This window comes from Sebastes umbrosus, chromosome 9, assembly GCF_015220745.1.
Source record: "Sebastes umbrosus isolate fSebUmb1 chromosome 9, fSebUmb1.pri, whole genome shotgun sequence".
Classification (NCBI taxonomy): domain Eukaryota; kingdom Metazoa; phylum Chordata; class Actinopteri; order Perciformes; family Sebastidae; genus Sebastes; species Sebastes umbrosus.
The window spans coordinates 17,715,591-17,734,850 of NC_051277.1; the positions used below are offsets into that span (position 1 = coordinate 17,715,591).

At 40.3% G+C, this 19,260-nt stretch overlaps 1 protein-coding gene across 4 annotated transcripts in view; it reads left to right on the top strand.

Moving 5' to 3' along the window:
* The window catches only part of mid2 (midline 2), a 189,306-nt gene that overhangs the window by 160,826 nt on the left and 9,220 nt on the right, over window positions 1–19,260 (top strand). For all 4 annotated transcript variants that reach the window (XM_037780378.1, XM_037780376.1, XM_037780379.1 and 1 more), the window contains one exon: window positions 4,035–4,196. In XM_037780378.1, the coding sequence (XP_037636306.1) occupies window positions 4,035–4,196 (162 nt within the window). The remainder of the gene's footprint in view (window positions 1–4,034; window positions 4,197–19,260) is intronic.

A 19,260-nucleotide genomic window follows, 5' to 3' on the forward strand; every position in this document is an offset into this window, starting at 1 on the left:
ACAAGATATAACGTGTTAATTAGTGAGCTGTAGAGGTACTGTTAGGAGGATTTTGTTACATTTGGACAGGCTCGCTGTTTGCCCCTGCTTCCAGTCTTTATGCTAAACTGAGCTAACCATCTCAACATCTCGACACAAATGATGAGAGTGATATAAATCTCATCTAACTCTAACTCAAGATTTGAGGACTTTTGGAGCTAGTGCTGTTTGCTACTTTCAATGGAAAAGAGTTGCCAACACTGTGCTGGATTTTTTGGGTTGAATAATTTTTAAAGTCTAGTGTACTCTCGCTCATTTCTCAGCTTTACCGACCCTATCTTTAAGGCAAAATATACTTTAAATAAATAAATAGATATTTTGTCTACCTTCGGAGGATATGCTGCAACTTCGAGAAAACAAGAGTCTAATGTAACAGCATCATAATCATCTTGGCCTTCAGTGAAAGGTCTTCCCACTTTACACCCACAGCACCATCGTTGGCTCTACAGCCACTTTGTTTCTTGTTCCTCTCGACATGGTTCATGGCCATATTGATAACTATTAGCCTATAAACCACCGAGGTTTAGAAGCCAAATAGCCTCACTAGTTCCATACGCATCAGTTTTCCTGCATTGCTCAGCTGATTTTTACTGCATTTGTCTGGTCCCACTCCCACCTCCGCATGACTTCAACCACTGTTTCCCAGTTTCTATTGCCAATTTGTAAATTATTGTGGGAGGCCTGCATTTTAACAACACTATCAACACCTCTACCTGCTGGTTTCATCTGTCTTTCATGTGTATTCATAAGCACTGGCCTGTGGCGAAGTATTAATATGATTATCACAGGTGAAAAGCAGCATCACAGTGGGCGTTGGGAGAGCCCAGAGTTTGGTAAAATATCTGTATCTCAACGGGGCGTCTTTCAGAATAACAGTAGGATCGATCTTTGTAGCAGAGTTTGATGAAATGTTGATGAGGGTTCGGTCTTTGCAGGAAACTAGTGAGACAACAGTAGACGCTTATTAAAGTGATGTGGAGGCGCCGAGAGATAGATGCTGGTGATGCATATTATTGCTTTTATTGATGCACAGCTGTTCACACACACACACACAGTCTGTTCCTCCAGAAGAAATGAACAGAGTAGCACTTATACACACACACACACACACACACACACACACACACAGTCACCATTAACTCTATATTGCATCATCAAAGACAAACCGTCCTCCAGTCCCAGGATACTTTGTGTTTCTGTTCCTTTCTCGTCTGTCCACACACACACACACACACACACACACACCAACACACTGGATGTCTGGATGCAAGACACAAGCCGATCTATTTCCCCCCCTGTTTCCTTTCTCTTTTTACAATAGCACATCCAGTCTCTGCTCCAGCACACTTTGAAGTTAAATTCTCTGCAGCGCTCGGCTAGTGTCAGAAAGCCCCTTTTCAGTGGTAAAAGTAGCAATAGCGGTATTGCTGTGTACTGACCTAATTTGATTTTGCAAAAAGGGAGAGGTGCTATGGAGATCAAAAGCTTTAAAAATGGAAAGCAGCGTGAAGTCCTTCTCCCTCGTCTCTCTCTCTCTCCTGTATCTCTTTCTGAAAGCCCACATAACAGCGTAGCGTCCCTAATTTCTACAGGAAGCGGCTAAAATGACAGGTGGGAGGCACAGTTTTCACAACGAGGGACAGCTGTCCCAGTAGGAAAAAACATACTTGCCTTTTGTGAGGATTTCATTGTTGACAGTGGATGCGTATTTGTAAGAGCAGGCTGAAATAAAATGTGTAAATGCAAGGTGTGAAGACGCTTCTCTGAAACTCTCTCATCTTAAAGGAAGATTAAAGCATACGGCGTCTTCTTTGTCTGAGAAAAGCTCGTGGAAGCCGGCAGATATGTAAAGACTCTTCACTCTAACTTTAACAGCCCCCTCCCCTCATTCATTCTTAAAGCCGCCTCACTTTTAAAGGCCTTATTTGCGTCCTGTGAAGTATTTATATTTACAAGCAGACTCTTGGCTTTTACTTATGCATGCTGTTGCCATCTCGTTCAATAATTCACAAGGCATCCTCACCAGAAGGGACAAGGCAGGCATGGCCCTGAGAGCTCTCTCGCTCCCTCTCAGGATTTTTATTTCCCTGCAAATCTGCAGTGGGGGAGGAAAGATGAGACAATGAAAAGGATTGTTATTCTACCTTAAACTCTACAAACACTATCTTCAGCTGTAGTGCTATAAACTGTTTGTTTTGGCAAGAATTTATTTGAATGTGGTCAAAAATGTTAAAGAAATGTTAAGGCTGGCGGTCAATGTTTGCAGCATGGCGGTATAAATCCTACTGTTATTGAAGCTCAATGTTTAATTAGCAGTGTAATTAATAACTTTAATCTTCATCCGTGTTTTTACACAAACTATATCACATTTACCGTTCTGCCCTGTACTCTTCACCTGTCCTCTATGACAATGCCAGTAAAGTCTGTGCAAAACACAGCCAGCGCGCTGACGGTGGCACATTTCACACCATGTTTGTTTTTTTCACACATCTACTAGAAGCACAAGAGCAGTAGCAACTGTCAAATTGTTCAAGTTTTGCGATATCTGATTCAAATAAAACAGCTGCTTTCTTCAACAACGCAGCCATGGTAAATTCACTCCTCTCAACTTGTGTTGAAAGGTCTCTTGGCAATGGGAAAGTAGGCTTAGTCTATCTGCTATTTTAGTGGGTTTTCCTGTGTTTAAAAAAACGCTAATACCTGTTTATTTTGGTGGAAAACGGGTATACTGTAAGTGTGTTAATCAGCGGTTCCCAACCTTTTTCCTTTGGGGACCCCTTTTTTATCATGGAGTAAACTGACGACCCCTGACAAAGTAACATATTTTATGGATATTTCATATAATATTCAATGCATAACAATACTGAACAACTAATAAACTGTACAATTAACCCAAATACTGAACGCAATAACTGCAGGAAGTTTGTGTAAAACGAGCAATTTGGATAAATATTGAGCAGATTATTTGATTTATTGCGAATATTGCATCAGAGATGAGTTTTCCTGTTATTTTTAGAGACTTTTAATACAATTCATTGTATTGCGTATTGCGTATTTTTAACAATCATACTTAATAGGCTTCTTTTTTTGACAAATTCAGTGTTTTCTTCTCCCTGACACTTCGCCATTGTTCTATTAGCTCTTTGGTCGTTTTAACTGCGTAGAGGGAAGGCTGTGTGAATATGAAATGAATGAAATGCTGAGATATAGGCCAACTGTATATTAACAACAACAAAAAACTTAAAATCAAGAAGGCATCGCGACCCCACCAAGAAGATTTGGCGACCTCTAGCGGTGTTTCAGGACCTCCGGGTTGTGAACCAGTGGTGTAAATTCTTCCCTGTTAGTACAACACTAAAGGCAAAAAAGAGCACTCCATTGTAGACAAGCCTCTCCTCAGCCCTGAGCTTAGATTTCCCTTTTATCCTTCACAGTCGGCTGCAGCTGAGAGACTGAAAAGACTGTGTTTAGAAGCAGGTGACTGCAGAGCTAACCCAGCCATTACTAACCCTCGACTGCAAGCCACTCTCAATCAAAGCGCCCACCAGCTGGGGTCATGTCGCTATTGCTCACGTTTCCATACATTTGAACATTAAAGGTCTCACACTCTTTTGCCCTCAGGCGCTTACTACAGACATCCTGTCATGTTCTTAATGGGTTATAGATTCAGTTTAGCGAACACACAATATCGCCTCAGAGGAGCACGCCGTGATAAACCTGATGGAAAGGTAATGGGGTGGATCAGTATGTACACATAAATGTTGCATAACACCGCGGACTGTATGGTCTCTGAGCTCCTTACTGTGTGATGTTTGCAGAAAACATAACATACTGCTGTGGTCAGACTTTTGGGGAGAATTGTTTTTTTGAACATCAGTGAAAAAGATTCCCAGCAGGACTCTCTGTGCTAAAACATCAACAGAACTTGGTTACTCATGCTATGTGTGTGTGTCTGTGTGTGTGTGTGTGTGTGTGTGTTTCTGTGGATCTGCCAGGTTTGTACAACTCGGCAGACAGCTGGATGATCGTACCGAACATCAAGCAGAACCACTACACGGTGCACGGCTTGCAGAGTGGCACCCGTTACATCTTCTTTGTCAAGGCCATCAACCAGGCAGGAAGCCGCAACAGTGAGCCAGCCCGCCTCAAAACCAACAGTAAGTGACACCTGTGCCTGCTTTTCTATGAATATTTACAAGCCTTGTTAATTTTTGTTTTTTTGATATTTAACACAAAATCGGTATCATGTGTGCAACATCACTTACAGTCTGTCACTTCTCAAGGCTTTCCCCAGGGGGGTTATCTTTGATTTATAAATGAGTGAAGTATAAGTAGCAGATTACATTTTGATTAGTAGAGAAACATGTATGCATTGCTTTTTGGTTTCCATCCAGACGGAATTCCATTTTCTGTCCAGAAGGCAACAAGGTGTGTAATATGAGAAATGAAAGGAGGGAAAATGAAACGTTGTCTGTAGTGCTACACCGATTTTTGTCACAAACACGAAACAAACATTTCATTTCATGTTCCGTGAGCGCTTCCCTGGATGATTTTAGCCTATAAGTAAATAAGTGTTACTTTTAGAAATGTATCATATTGAAACTTCTTTTTAGTCATGAAAGTGGGGTGTCAAAATGTGTGAAGCGGCCCGTTTGACAGTTGCATCATCCACAATGAGAACAGAAAATCTGGATATAAACACACTTTCTGTGACTTTATTTTTGCGTCTTTCTTAAACCTGCAGTAGAAAGAACATTTTTGGCATCATTGTGCAAAAATTCCATAATAAGCTTTCAGCATATTGTAATTTAAGTGTTCTGAGAGAAAAATGACTTTTGCACCTCCTCATGGCTCTATTTTCGGGGCGTTAAAAAATCTGTGTCCTCCGGTGCTCCTAATGGCATCTGCAAGATTTCACAGACCGGAGGAAAACAACCAATCAGAGCCGAGCTGGAGTCTACCGTCTCTGAGCAGCTTTTGATGGTCAAACTAGGCAGCGCTGATCAAATATGAATCAATATTATGTTACTGTAATGCCTATTTCTCGCATAAAAATGTTTTCAGAAACATCTTGTAGTGTACTGTTTAGCTGTAAAATGAAAAAGTTTGTGACCATGTTGACATCAGTTGAGGAAATATCAAGCACCGCCCACCAACGCTCTCTCTCTCTGAAATGACCTGTGATTGGCCAAAGTCTCCCGTCACAGGCTAGATTTCTGTAAAGCCTGAAAACAGAGCTATGAGGAGGTGCAGGAGTCTAGTTTTCTCTCAGAACACTTGAATTCCAATATGCTGAAAGATTATTATGGATTTTTTTCCCAATGATGCCAAAAAATATTCTGCCTACTGCAGGTTTAAGCTTGCCAGAATACTGCTATTATGAATTTACACAGTTTATAAAAGCTCAATGTGTATTGTCAGCTATAAATATCATCATCAGAAACGTTTTCAACATATTATTTTTTAGGAGCGTTAGCTTATGTGTGCATTGAGCTTTGTTATGCATAAGGCCTCAATTGCATTTTACTTTCTCCATGTAGACTTTATGTTTTTTTATAGAAAACTGTGGCTTTTTGCATTTATGTTCCATTTACAAACAGGGTCCCAAGTCTTCCTTCTGTTTATATATCAGCCGCAAAGTTTGGTAGGGGAACCGTCATCTGTGTTTTGATTTAAATCACACGAGATGGGAAAGTCAGTGCCAAGATTTTGGTCGTATTCATGCTGTGCCAATAGCAGAGTTCAGTAAACGTAGAGCTTCTTCTTTTTTTATTTTCCTCTCTTACACACCCGTCAACTTGTATCGAGTCGGGAAAAAGCTTCACTTTTAGACTCACTTTTTGTGGTATGTTGCTTAAGAACAAGTGGAGAATGTTAATAGGCAGTATTATACTATATATATATATATATATATATTGTTTGCTTTTTGATACGCCTCTCTGTCTCTCTGTCTGCCTCAGCTAAGTTACTCAGTTCATGTTTACCAGAGAGTTTCTATAGAAAGTTGTCTCTTTGACATCTTCTCTTCTTCGATAGTCGCGCTCTCCTTGTTCCTGCAGCACATATACAGTAGCTGTTTCTCTACTGGGTGAATGCAGTATTTTTCACTTTGAAAAGATTGTGTTTAATTGACACTTTCTCTACATGTTTCTGTCTCTTTTTGTTTTGTTTTGGGTTTTATTTCTGCTACAGAATCTTGTCCTGGACTTGAACTCTTTTATATGCTTCTCCTTCCCTGCTAAAGTAAATAAATATAGAGAAAGAAACTTAATAAAGAAATGAACAAAGTGCGAGTAAATAAACAAACAAACAAAAAACAGTTAAGAGGGGCAATATGTCCGTCTCTACGAAGTCAGAGCACTACCTAAATATTCAGGCTCTACTGTAGCATATACTGCAAAGGGTTAAAACCCCAGCAATGGAGCTAATTTAGGATTTTGCCTCAAGGGTGCTCAATAAAATTTTAAAATCAGTCTTAAATTGCAGCAGTAGTGCAGCGAAGCTAAAAATGGAGTTGATATGCCAACTCCTCTTAGCTGCTGTCAGGAGTCTGGCTGTGGCATTTGGGATTAACTGTAATCTGGATACACTTTGCTGGGTTAAATAGGTGTGTGGGAAACTGCAGTAGTCAGGGGATGATCTCTCAGTCACTGACACAAACACACACCCTCCAAATGGGCCTGTGAGCAGCAGTAGGTCCAGAGGTGACACGCAATCTAAACCTGTCAGCTCCAGCTTCAAGACTGATGACCAAGCACAGACAAAACGAAATACAGCTATAAACAACAAGAGTTTCTTTGCCGGACGTTAACTTTTTCAGTGTGAGAGATGAGAGAAAAAAGACTCTGGTGATGTTTCAGCTGCCTGTTTTTGGCTATAAAACGGCTCTGTGTTGCTTAAAGTGGCTATGATCAATCTTTTCTTGCCTCCGCATCGGCAATAGCCATGGCTGGAGGCATTATGTTTTCAGGTTGTCCCTACGTCTGTCCGGTCCATTCTCGTGAACGCGATATCTCAGGAATGCCTTGAGTAAATTTCTTCAATTTCGAGTTGGCACAAACGTCCACTTTGACTCAATCTGAACTGATTTGATTTTAGTGGTCAAAGGTTACTGTGACCTCACAAAACACATTTTTGGCCATAACTCAAGAATTAAAATTTTAAATATGACAATTTCACACATATGTCTAACAGGATAAAATGATGCTGTGATGACACTTTGGGCAGACATGGATGTAAAATGCAACTTGACTGGTTGGCGGAGGCATACAACCACAAAACAGTAATTGTAGTAAATAATGTATCAAATAACAACGTGAAAACAATGGGACAATATGAAAGGGTTTGTTGTCTTTCGTAGTGATGAACCTACAAAGAATAATCCGGCCGCAACTTTACTGTTCTGGTTCACTCTCATGGCTCATATAGCGTCATTTTTGTCTCCAGCAGGCAGCTGCTTTCAGCAAAAAAACTCTAAAAACCTTATGTACACTACCTGCTTAGCACCAAACAGCAGACAAACACACTTAGAGACAAGCTGGTGAACAATAGTGGAGCATTTAGCTGCTAAAGAGCAGATATTACGTTCAGTGGTTGATAGAGACCAAAAACAGAGCTAAAAGATGTGAATATTGGACTTACGTTCATCAGGTTGACAGAAACATGACACTAAATGAATGCTAATGTTGCTCCATAACTGCTGGATGTTGATTTGAAGCTGCTACAGGATTAGTTTGGTATAACGAGAATTTACATGTAGCCTACTAGTATAGTTACTGCAATCACAACTTGTATTTTTCCTGATCTAATGTGTGTACAATCAAGTTGCTCTTCCCAGAAATTAGATTTTTATGCTTTGATTTAACAGCAAGATGTTAAATGCATATAGTGTGTGCTGCTCTTAAAAGTGCCATTACTGGTGGTTCCAAGCTAATAGGACACATGGGCATACTTTTCATTTTGTCCCCTTTTTATGTTCATATTACCAATTAAACATGTTATAGTTAAGAGTGATAAGGGGCCTCTAAAGAGAGCTCTACCCCGTCTCCACCACTTCACCTGTCCTGCCCCTGTATTCTATATACTGCCATCTGGCACACTCAAGTGAAACATCAAATATCAGCAGCAGGCCCTCTCATCTGAATCTCTGCCCCCCCGAGTCTAAATCTTCCAGACACACCCAGGCTGCGGGACACGGAGCATGTCAGTACTTGACTTCTTTTCTTATGGCATTAGAGTGGATTACTGCCTGCGAGTGATGTGGGCGCGACATGTATCCGGGGAGCGTTTAGAGGTGAACTGCAGGGTATCTGGAGTCGCTGTCACTGATGCTCAGGGTGCTCACTGGACACAATATAAGTAACACTAAGTAGCAGTTTGATTTATAATGTCCTCTCTTGACACAGATCAATGGGATGAGCGTGTATAGGTGTTATTTTCATCATTAATCTCACATCTGTTATGTCTCTCTCTGTCTCTCTGTTCAGTTAATGACGCTGTATTGCCTTTAATGACATTTACTTTTTATTGACATTTAGTTTTTAATAGGACATGTTGCCAATTTACATAAAAAGATTAAAGTGAATAATACATAAAATGAATACATAAAAATTGTTATGCACACTTTATGAAATTAAACAACCAATTTGTAAAAACACTAATTAACACAAAAGCACATCTTTTGCACTGAAAGCACTTGGTTGAGGACAGAAAAAGATCTTGGTCTTTGTTTGGTTCTCAGGATGTGAACCCTGGTCCTGCACTCTGTAAGCCCACTATCCACCCTGGCCTCCTCCCTATGACATGTATTCACTCAAAAAAAAACACCGCCAGTTAACCTAGGCAGCATGTATGCATGTAAGTCTTAAAAATGAATTATATAAATGTGATATCTACTTTCACAAACCTGAAATTTCAAAACAAATCCCTGTCCTCTAACCATTACCATCCGTGTTAGTCAGTCAGTATAGTACAGTATATAATGTCCAGTGTTACTGTAGTACAATGCTAATTGTTACCCTCCCTCCGTCTGTCATCTTCCTCTCTGGCAGCCACTGCTATCGGGGAGGGGGAAAGCTTGTCCACCCACAGCAAAGTTTGGTTAAGATTTTGAGCCCGTGATTGGCAACCGGCATTTCCCTCTGCTGTAACGGTTTAGACAAGCCATCAAAATAACAACAAAACATTCAATATTTTTATCCATGATTGAGGTTTTGTGGTTTTCATCATGTCACCTGCATCATATGTCTTTGTGCCTCATTGTTTCTCTTATCTCCCACTCTCTCTCCTCCCTCTTCTTCTCAAAGGAATTGGTATTCAGATTAAAGAGCCTCACTTGAAGCCGTGCTGTGTTTTTTGGATTAAAAATGGGTCACAACAAAACTGATCACAAATATCTCACTTTGACAGGCTTATTAGGTCCCCCTCTAGACTCTCTAGCTGATGTACGAGCTCTAGTAGCAAGCTTTTTTTTGCTGAGGAGTTCTTTCCCTCGCACTTGAAGTCTCTCTTTCTGTCTGTGGCTAGATTGGAGGGTTTAGCTGTCACATATTTTAAGATGAGAGGCTCCGGAGGCTTTTAGCCTAAGCTCATCATATATTTCAGGCAGAGGCATCCAAAGCAAAGAAGGCAGTGACAAGTCGCGCGGATACTGGAAAGTCGTGCATCACAGCCACGTCTGTTCAAAAGAGTATAACTCCTAAGTACGCCCATAAATGCTGCGCAGTATGGGTGTAAAACAAAAACGTGCATGCAGAAACTGTGTCAATATGGCACCACGAAGGCAAACACAGGAGTGCACTATTCAACTGTGTAATATAAATCATAGTATATAGTTTCTCTATCTGTTTTCTCTATAATCACAGATGTTTCCAGATAATAAATTGCTCTAGTTTAACCTCAGATGACATAATCAGAGCATTCAATGCTAAAGAAATGCACCTGCAGTTCTGCATCATTAACTACTGAAATATAGTCTGTGGGTGCTGCTCATGTTGGAGAGAACTGAAGGAATTTGTCGCAGGCCTGTCTTTTTTCTCTTGGACTTGAAGAGGCATTGTTAGAGTCTGTTCCTTTATGCAACTTCTTGGCCTCAAACTCTCCATGTTCCTCCTTTATGTCCCTCTCTAACCCCTCTCTCTTGGCATGCTGTCCTCTGTTACCCCTGGCTATGATGGCAAACGAGCTCCTATTCATGTGGCCTTTGTTCAGTCTTTATGCCATCTGTCAATTCACCCCGGAGGTAAATCTTTTCATCTCAAGATGCCACAACTTTTTGTTCTCATGGTCAAGGACAGGACGGGCCAGACATGCTTGCTGTAATCCCACACAGACAGAGTTGATACACATATTTGTGTTTGTCTGATAGAGAGGGAGGACAAAGAGAAACGTCAATGTTTGGCTGCTTCAGCGTCTGTCTGCCTTTAAGGACCCTGCTCGGCATCGCTATGAAGACAGACACCTGGAATAACTTTAGCTTGCAGCTATTTGTGCAATTGTATGAGAAAGGTCAAATGCAGCATCTTATGTGGAGTTCATTAAATGTTACAGCAGCAGAGACAGACAAATTAGCCCTAGAGACCTTAAACATTGGTTTAAAAATGTTACGCGTATCAGATGGTGTCCCAACAAAATACAGTCTATTTAAAGGAAACTGTGTGTAACATTTAGGGGATCTATTGACAGAAATGTAATATGATATTAATAAGTATGTTTTCTTCAGTATACATAAGAGTCATTGTATTTTTGTTACCTTAGAATGAGATGAATGTTTATATCTACATAAGGAGCGGGTCCTCTTCACGGAGTCCACCTCCATGTTTCTACAGTAGCCCAGAACAGACAAACCAAACACTGTTAACTTTTCCTGCTTGGGACGGAGTCAATAACGTTACTCGCTCCCGTCGCCGCAGCTCTCTCTCTCTTGCTTCACCACTCACCTCCCACGTACACACACTACTCTTACAACAACTGGCTCTAGAGAGGGCCATTCACGTTTTCGCGTTGGCCACCGTAGCAATCCTACACGCTTGGCACACAGGAGAAGTAGTAATCTGCAACCTCACCGCTTGATACCGCCAGATCCTACACATTGTTCCTTTAAGAAATTATGAAAAAATCAAGGTATACGATGAAGGTATAATTTATCATGGTACCCAGGAACATTAAAGGGGAACTCCAATTTTACAAAGTCTCTTTACTCCTCAAGACCTGGGGAGCACTGCTGTATAGGGATGTCACGAGAACCGATACTTTGGTACCAAGTCGATGTGAAAAATTCTGAAATCGTTTTTCTACAGTACCACAGGTACCATAGGTACGACTAACAGCGTTCTGGGACAATACAACTATCAATGCGTCCAGTGGACGCACCGTATTTTTTCCCTGATAATGTTACATTGTGAACAACAAATCCGTGTTGAAATCAGCAGGAGGAGAGCTGGTTAACGTTAGCTGTTAGCTCCGTGCAGGACTGTGCTGCTTACCGTTGACTAAAAGCTAATGTTAACTAGCTCTCGTCCTGCCGATTTCAATATGGGAGGTGCCATTGTTTTACATTATGGTGCGTTCAGGCTCTATTCAATTGAGTATTGGGCGAAGGTGAATTATTATCATGATCTGTTCAAATATAATCTTATAAAATGTCGTTTTTGGTGAGAAACTTGAATAAATCCAGTTGTTTGAAGGAGATGTTTCTACAGCAATATAAAATAGAGAGAAATATGACCAGTTTAAATTCCTAACAAAAAAACAGTATGCAAACGGTAATAAAGGAGTGTATGTTGAAGTACATGGGATTTATTGTTTTACTTTTGTTTTTGCCGTGGTATGGAATTGGTAGAGAATCGAATTTCACTGGTATTGGTATCGACTACTAAATTCCTGGTATCGTGACATCCCTAAAAAAAAGTTGTATAAGGCGTTTTGTGGCTTCAGAGGGAGCTGCACAAATTAAAATAAAAGATAATGTCTCTGGTTCTGCTGCATCGATTTTGATCCCTTTTTGTTTGTAACTCTTCACCATGAGTCCGGCAATGTTATAGGAGCGCAATGCTAAATTTTAATGGCTTCCCACCTGCGCTGCAGTCCTGTCTCGTGCAATTCAGTCGGCTTGATGGAGACAACATTTAAAATCCTGTTGTGAAGTCTTAAAGCTTTCAAAGGCTTTTTAGGTCACGCCAATGAAACCACTCATCGAAACCCGAGTGGCTCACAGCGAACCGTGGCACTAATATTATAGTGTATAGTACTGTAGAAGTATCACTGTGCTGTTAGATTCTCACAGCTAACATGTGAAGTAACCTACAACTTCTTGAAACATGCATGAATTAAGTATGATGAAGAGGAAGGCAGTTAAGAAGAGAGTGTGTGACCTTTTATTGCTACGACCACACTTGTGCATTTACCTCAGAGCGTACTGTGACCAGGTTTCTACTCGACTGTCCTCTGAAGTTAAGGGAGGAACCTACAAGGAGACAGAGAGGGTATGAAAGTGGATGGAAAGTGACAGATTGAGAGTGAGAGAAGGAGAGTGTCGAACGCATAAAAGACACCAAATAGCTCTTTGCAGGGATGTGTCTGCAGACACGAGTGCCCTCAATCCACTGCTTTTTACCCGATAATACAGTCCATGCCTGAGCGATGCACATAGTAAAATGACACTGTGTAGGCCCAGTTACAGTTTCTAAATGTTAATAATAATAATAATAATAATAAAATGTATTTATATAGCACCTTTCATACAAGAATTGCAGCACAAAGTGCTTTACAAATGAGGAAAATAGACATAGAATGGATTTTAAAACAGGTATAGAATGCTTTAGTTAAAGCTGCAGTAGGCAGTATGTTTCTGGCATCATTGGGCAAAAATGCCATAATAACCTTTCAGCATATTGTAATTCAAGTGTTCTGAGAGATAACTATACTTCTGCACCTCCTCATGGCTCTGTTTTCAGGCTTTAAAATATCTAGCCCGTGTCGGGAGACTTTGACCAATCACAGGTCATTTCATTGAGAGAGCGTTCCTATTTGCTGTGCTCCGGTCATGTCACCGGAACTTGGCGTTCCTTCAAAAGATTTCACAATGGCGGCGACGGCGTCACAAACTTTCTCATTTTACAGCTAAACCGTGCACTACAAGATGATTCTGAAAACATTTGAGGCGAGAAATAGGCATTAGCGTAACATAATATTGATTCATATTTGATCAGCGCTGCATAGTTTGACCGTTTGGTTCGGAGTTCGAGAGTGATTGACAGCCGGCTATCATAGACGGCAGCTGGACAGCAGACCTCAGATCAGCTCTTACTGCTTGTTTTCCTCCAGTCTGTGAAATTTTGCAGATGCCGTTAGGAGCACCGGAGGACACAGAGGCACATGATGTTTTTCAGGTTCCCTGTTTCATGTACTACATTTTATATATTTATATATTATATCTTTTTTTAATCATATTTGCTCCAATCTCGCCTACTTCAGCTTTAATGTAAAATAAGATCATAATAAATAAATAATCAAATAAATCACACTTGATAAAATAAGATTAAAAAAAGAAAATAGAAAAAAGATTAAATGGAATGCATAACAAGGATGGGAAATACTACCACTGAATAATAATAATATTAAAATCAGTACTAGCAGCCTGCACATACATGTATACATCAATAAACACTGGAGCAGCTCCATTCTCTTCTACTCTGTTATCTATTTTCAACTTCAGTGGAGATAATTTGAGATTATTAAATGTAAACTCAGAAAGTTTGACATCTTGTGCATAATTTATTTTCTGAACCTATGAGGCTCAGGCTGAAAGCAAACACAGACAATCCCCAACAATTCCAGATACAAATTCACAAAAGGTATCTAGATTACACCGAAATATGCGTTTTTGAGCCGTCCCAGAACGTCTTACTGCAGCTCCTATCTGTGTTGGGTACAACCAGAAAACGGCCCTGGCTGTGGGGGTTCTCAAAACTACATTGAGTTACAACATTTTAAAATAATTGCTTCAGTCAACAATCAAACAGTAATATTATTAAAATGCAGAATAAAAGCACTTGTTTTCTATTCATAATGGTTAAGATTTTTCCTCAATAACTTCACAAAAATAATGATGAAGCCTATCTAATTCATTCAAATCCCAGCATGTATCCTTTCATTTTAACATTAAAAAGTCAAAGTCGCATCTTCTGGTTGACAACATAATAATCATATTTGTGTTTAAAGCACCGCATTTTCAGGCATTCATAAGCATGAAATTGAATTAAGGTCGCATCCGAGTTTGGTCACAACTTATTAGAGTGAACCTGCGTTAATCAAGACGGCTTTTATTAGACGGTGCCCTGTTTATGCTTTTTAATTGTCTGTCTCAGTAATGAATTCATACCAACAAGAAACAAAGTTGCAGTCGGAGAGGATAGCAGTTTATTAATTGAGGACGGAGGAAAGGGTTCGGTAGTATCAGCAGCTTCTAGGTTGTTACAGTGGTCTTATTATTATCATGCAGGATGTGTCTGTATCTGTGTTGTTAGTATTCCACACTGCAGGCCAGTGACTATCAGGTCCAGTCGGAGAAAGCAGTCTGCACTGTTCATAGTGTCTGATTTGATTGCAAACGCAGGTGGAAGTCAACTACAAGATGTGATTTCCTCGACTATAAATTCAGCACATGTACCCAGGCTAAGATCGAGAAGTTTCTGTGAAGGCCGTTGATGCGGAATATTCTTTTTACTTCATTCTTATGCACACTGATATTTGCTCTCCTCGGGGCTTTTTAAATGTCATTTTATAGGAAGGTAAAACCATAATTAATCTACCTGATTTTGTAAATGTGAATGTTGCATTTGAAAAGGGGCCAAATCTGGTAAAATCCTGCTCGGTGTGATTGTGTGCTTTAACAATGAGTCTGAAAAGTGAAGCCAATGTGGAAGTTCCTTAAACTTGTATTCTTTCTAATAGCCAGCAGGGGGCGACTCCTCTGGTTGCAAAAAAAATCTGATTGTATAGAAGACAATGAGAAAATGAGCCTACTTCTCACTTGATTTATTACCTAAGTAAACATTGTAAACATGAATTTATGGTCTCAAACACTAGTTTCAAGTCTTCTTCAACACAGCATGATGTTCATTTAGTAAATTATGGTCCCATTTAGAGTCAAATAGACCATAAAGCAGGGTATGCTTTAGGGCGGGGCTACCTTATGATTGACAGGTCGCTACCACGGCGTTGTCCGGTCTGGGGGTTGTCCGCGTTTTTGTCCTACAAATTTAACCCTTTCATATGTGTTTTCAGTTCATGAAAGTTAGTTGTAACATTTGGATCCTTAAAATGTCTTATTCAGCGTTCGCTCCTACCTCTCGTGTCACTTCTGGTTGCAAAAAAACAAGATGGTGACAGCCAAAAACCAAGATGCCGACGCCCAAAAGCCAAAATGGTGATGGCCAAGGACCAAAATGGTGACGGACAAAATGCCAAACTCGAGGCTTCAAAACAGCACTCTGTAAACCAGTGGGTGACATCACGGTGACTGCATCCACTTTTATAAACAGTCTTGAGATCCCAGCCTCCTGGCACCTGTCCCCCAGTGTAAAGCCTCCAAACATCAGCATCAACTTTTGTCATTTTGTCGTACAAAGCTGCAGGATGGTGTGAAGTATCAGCAACATAAATTCAGGCTTAAATATGTCTTCATTTAGCTGCTTTATTGTTTACAAGGCTCTATTTTGAGTGAGCATATTGTTTGTGTCAAAACAAAAGCTAATCTGAACGCTTTACAGTGCTGACAGTCAAACACTGGGCTGTTGACTTTATAATGTTCGTCATCCTGTTTGTAAACTATTCTGGGCGTCCATATTGTGTGAGCGAAGCAGGGAGTCGGCAAACACCCCAGAGTGTGTGTGTGTGTGTGTATACGTATGTGTTTACTGTATGTGTGCATGTATAGTACGTGCAGTACTCAAATCCCAGTCCCTACGCTGAGTAAGCAGCTGAAATCCAGGCTGAAAATATCACTTGTCAAGGTGCCCCAGGGGTACGCGTACCTCTTTACCTTCTGTTAAAGGACCTGTAATAATATTTACCCAGCATGCATCTCTGATGACAGGCCTCAAGCTACCACACAGGCCCTAATGTAAACAGTAGGTGTTGGAGAGGAGACGAGGGAAGAGGAGAGGAGTGTTGGGAGTGGAAGAAGATGAAGAGGTGAAGGGGAGGATAGAAAAGGAGAGGAGAGAGGTGTCCCCATGGAATAGTGGTATACGATGCACACTGTGTGATTACAATGTCTCTGGTTTGATTCCGGCCGTAGAGCTTTGTTGCATGTCACTCCCCGATGTTCCTGTCTATCTCTACTGTCAACTGTCAAACGCAGGCAAGAAAATAATGACAAAATATCTACAAAAAGAACGAGAGGAGAGGCAAACACAAACTGGTTCTGAAATATTTCCTTGTTGAGGATAGGAAGGTCTAAAGTAGATTAACATCAAAATGGGTAAAGCAGCACCTTTTTCTCCAACTCTATCAGCAAGCTGTAGGACCTGCAGTAAAAATGGACATTGTCTTCCTAGCACTGCTTAAAATCAACCCAGTCTCACAGGAAGGCGTATAAATACCAAGACATTACAAAGACATTCTGCGTGTCATGAGGACACATTTTAGGCTTTTCATGTGTCATTTGTACGCCACACAACAAAACTAAGGTCATGTACACAGTAAGGTTTAGGCAACAAAAAACGTCATGGTTGGGCTTAAAATAAGTATATAAACTAAGTAAAACGTGTATGGAAACAGCGTGACATAAGTACGAGAAACACGTCACAAACGTCACTAAAAAACGTAACGTAACTTACAAAACAAAACACCGGTCTACTGGATAAAAGTCGTGTTCGTTAGACCCATCCACCTCCCCTCCCACCCACCATAAGTGGTCTTTCTCGCTTTTTATTCTACATCACTAGCTCTGAGCGTAGCATGTTTATACGGATGCGTTTAGATTGCAGTCAGTACAGATTACATGGCGTCCTTATTTTGTCATTCATACGCCTTCTCCGTGCGATCAGACTGTTTTAAAAGATACGGCTGGTGATATTTCATGTTTTTCCTTTCTTTCCACAAGTCCCATGAAAAGAACAAAAACAACAACAACCTTACTTACTGCACCATAGACCTCCATCGTTGTCCATGGCTGAAAATAGTCCCCAACAAATACACTATTTACTCCTCTTTGAGTAAACTACACTGCCCAGACGTTTTAGAAAACTACTTACTTTTATAGATTTACATCTTCTTTAGGAACCAATGAAGGGGAAGTAACACATTGTTGGCTTTGGTCTTTTTCAAGCGACAATATCCTTTAATCTGTCTGTTAAGTCTTTTATCTGCAACTTTTCCACACTCCTATATTAATTTGAAAACATTAGATATCTCAGCTTTTAGGTGGGCATTGATGCGATAATGAAGTCACCTTTTCACTATGGACAGCAGGGAACAAACAGGCTAATTAGAGCTGAGATTGAGCTTTGAGCAGCAATATATCACTATGTTTTGTCAGTTGGCTTTTGGGCCTTGACAACAAAGAGTTTTGTGATGTGTTCGCCGGCTCAAAGCGCCGTCCTTCATTCAATGAGCAGGTGAAAATGCCAGCAGGTGGAGGGGGAGATTGGGAGCGTGTTAAAATGCCACTTGGCTGGGAGGTTGTTGTTTTGTTTTGTTCTTGTGCGCTTATACATTCATTTATTTTCTTCAAGACAGACTGAATTTGTGAGCCCCACATATCACCAATCAAACGTTGATATTAATCAATAATGCTTTCAAGCTCCTTTTTTGTCTGCAATACAGTAAGTGTATGTGCATTGATACAGGAGCTTTTAAGCTTTTACAAGTTTTAATGAATGATTACATTTTACACACACAACCGATAGTACTGACAGTGACTCTGGATGGGAATTAAAAATTCTCTCACATGCTTTTACTCTAACGAACCATCACAGAAACTTTCCTTGCAAAAACGGCTCCTTAATCACAGTGAAACTCTAAGCAGACCCAGAAGCCTCACTGAAAATGTTTTTTTTCTAGCACTGGTCTCTGAAGACTCTGCCGAGTTCATTAAAGGGTGAAGCTGGAGAAGATCAGTGACTACTGTTTGTCTTTGCTCTATAGTACACAAAGACATTGTTCAGTTTTTGTGGAAGGAGCCCACAAAATTGCCCAGTAAGAGGTGAGAAAACAACATGTGATAGACATTACCAGGATGCACCTCATACGCCTGCTATAGCCATGTTACATGACTGATGCATTTTTAATCTCTGTGTAAAACTGTGTTTTACTCGTCAGCACTGTTGGATTACATACCACATTACATATGGATCAGTTAATTAGAAGCCGAGTGGCACGCAGCCATGCATTTTAAGTTCAACCGAGATGTGAAAAGATATAAGTTTGAGCTCCGGAGAACTCCCAATGCTGCTGTTTCTACTGCAGTAATTGTTTAGTTATGCAGTAAAATGGATCTTTTTTTTTCTTTACAAAGGCAGCTCAATCTATCCCTCAGCAAAAATGTGAGCCAGAGTACAAAAAAAAAAAAGAAGTGAGTGAAATTGACTGAATTGAAATAAAGTCGATTACCCAGATGCTATCCCACTGCAAGTATTCCAACAAGGACCCGGCGAAATGAAGTTGGAATGAAATTGCTTTTTATAAATGCTCCCCCAACGGTAGCCCCTTTTATTCCTCTCCTCTTTTTTCCCCTTTCTTTTATGTGTTTTACAAGTTTCCATTAAAGACTTCCCAGTTCGTAACAATGCACAGCTTCAAGGCAGTCAAATAGAGAGCACTTATCACCTCTGCAGACATCTCTAATTGCTACTGTATTCCAGAGCTGACTAATCACAGACAAAGATATCCGGTCTGTGGGATATACTGTGCTATTATCTTGTACTGTCTGTATTTTCTGTATTATACAACCTGACAGCACGGGAGTGTGTGTGTGAGATGATAATCTTTAGAAACAAACATCTCTGTTTTTCAATTTAATGCGTGTTGTCTCTACAGGCTACTGATGTAAAATGATTCTGAACTTTCTTAGACATATACATATACTATTTTTATTTTTGAATTGGTCTTCTTGCTGATATATTTCACAACACACTGGTTCTTCAGCCTTAAGGCCGTCAGTGTAGCACTCCAGAAGAAATCAAATTCGGCGTGTTCTCTGAGGGCTGCTATAAAAAT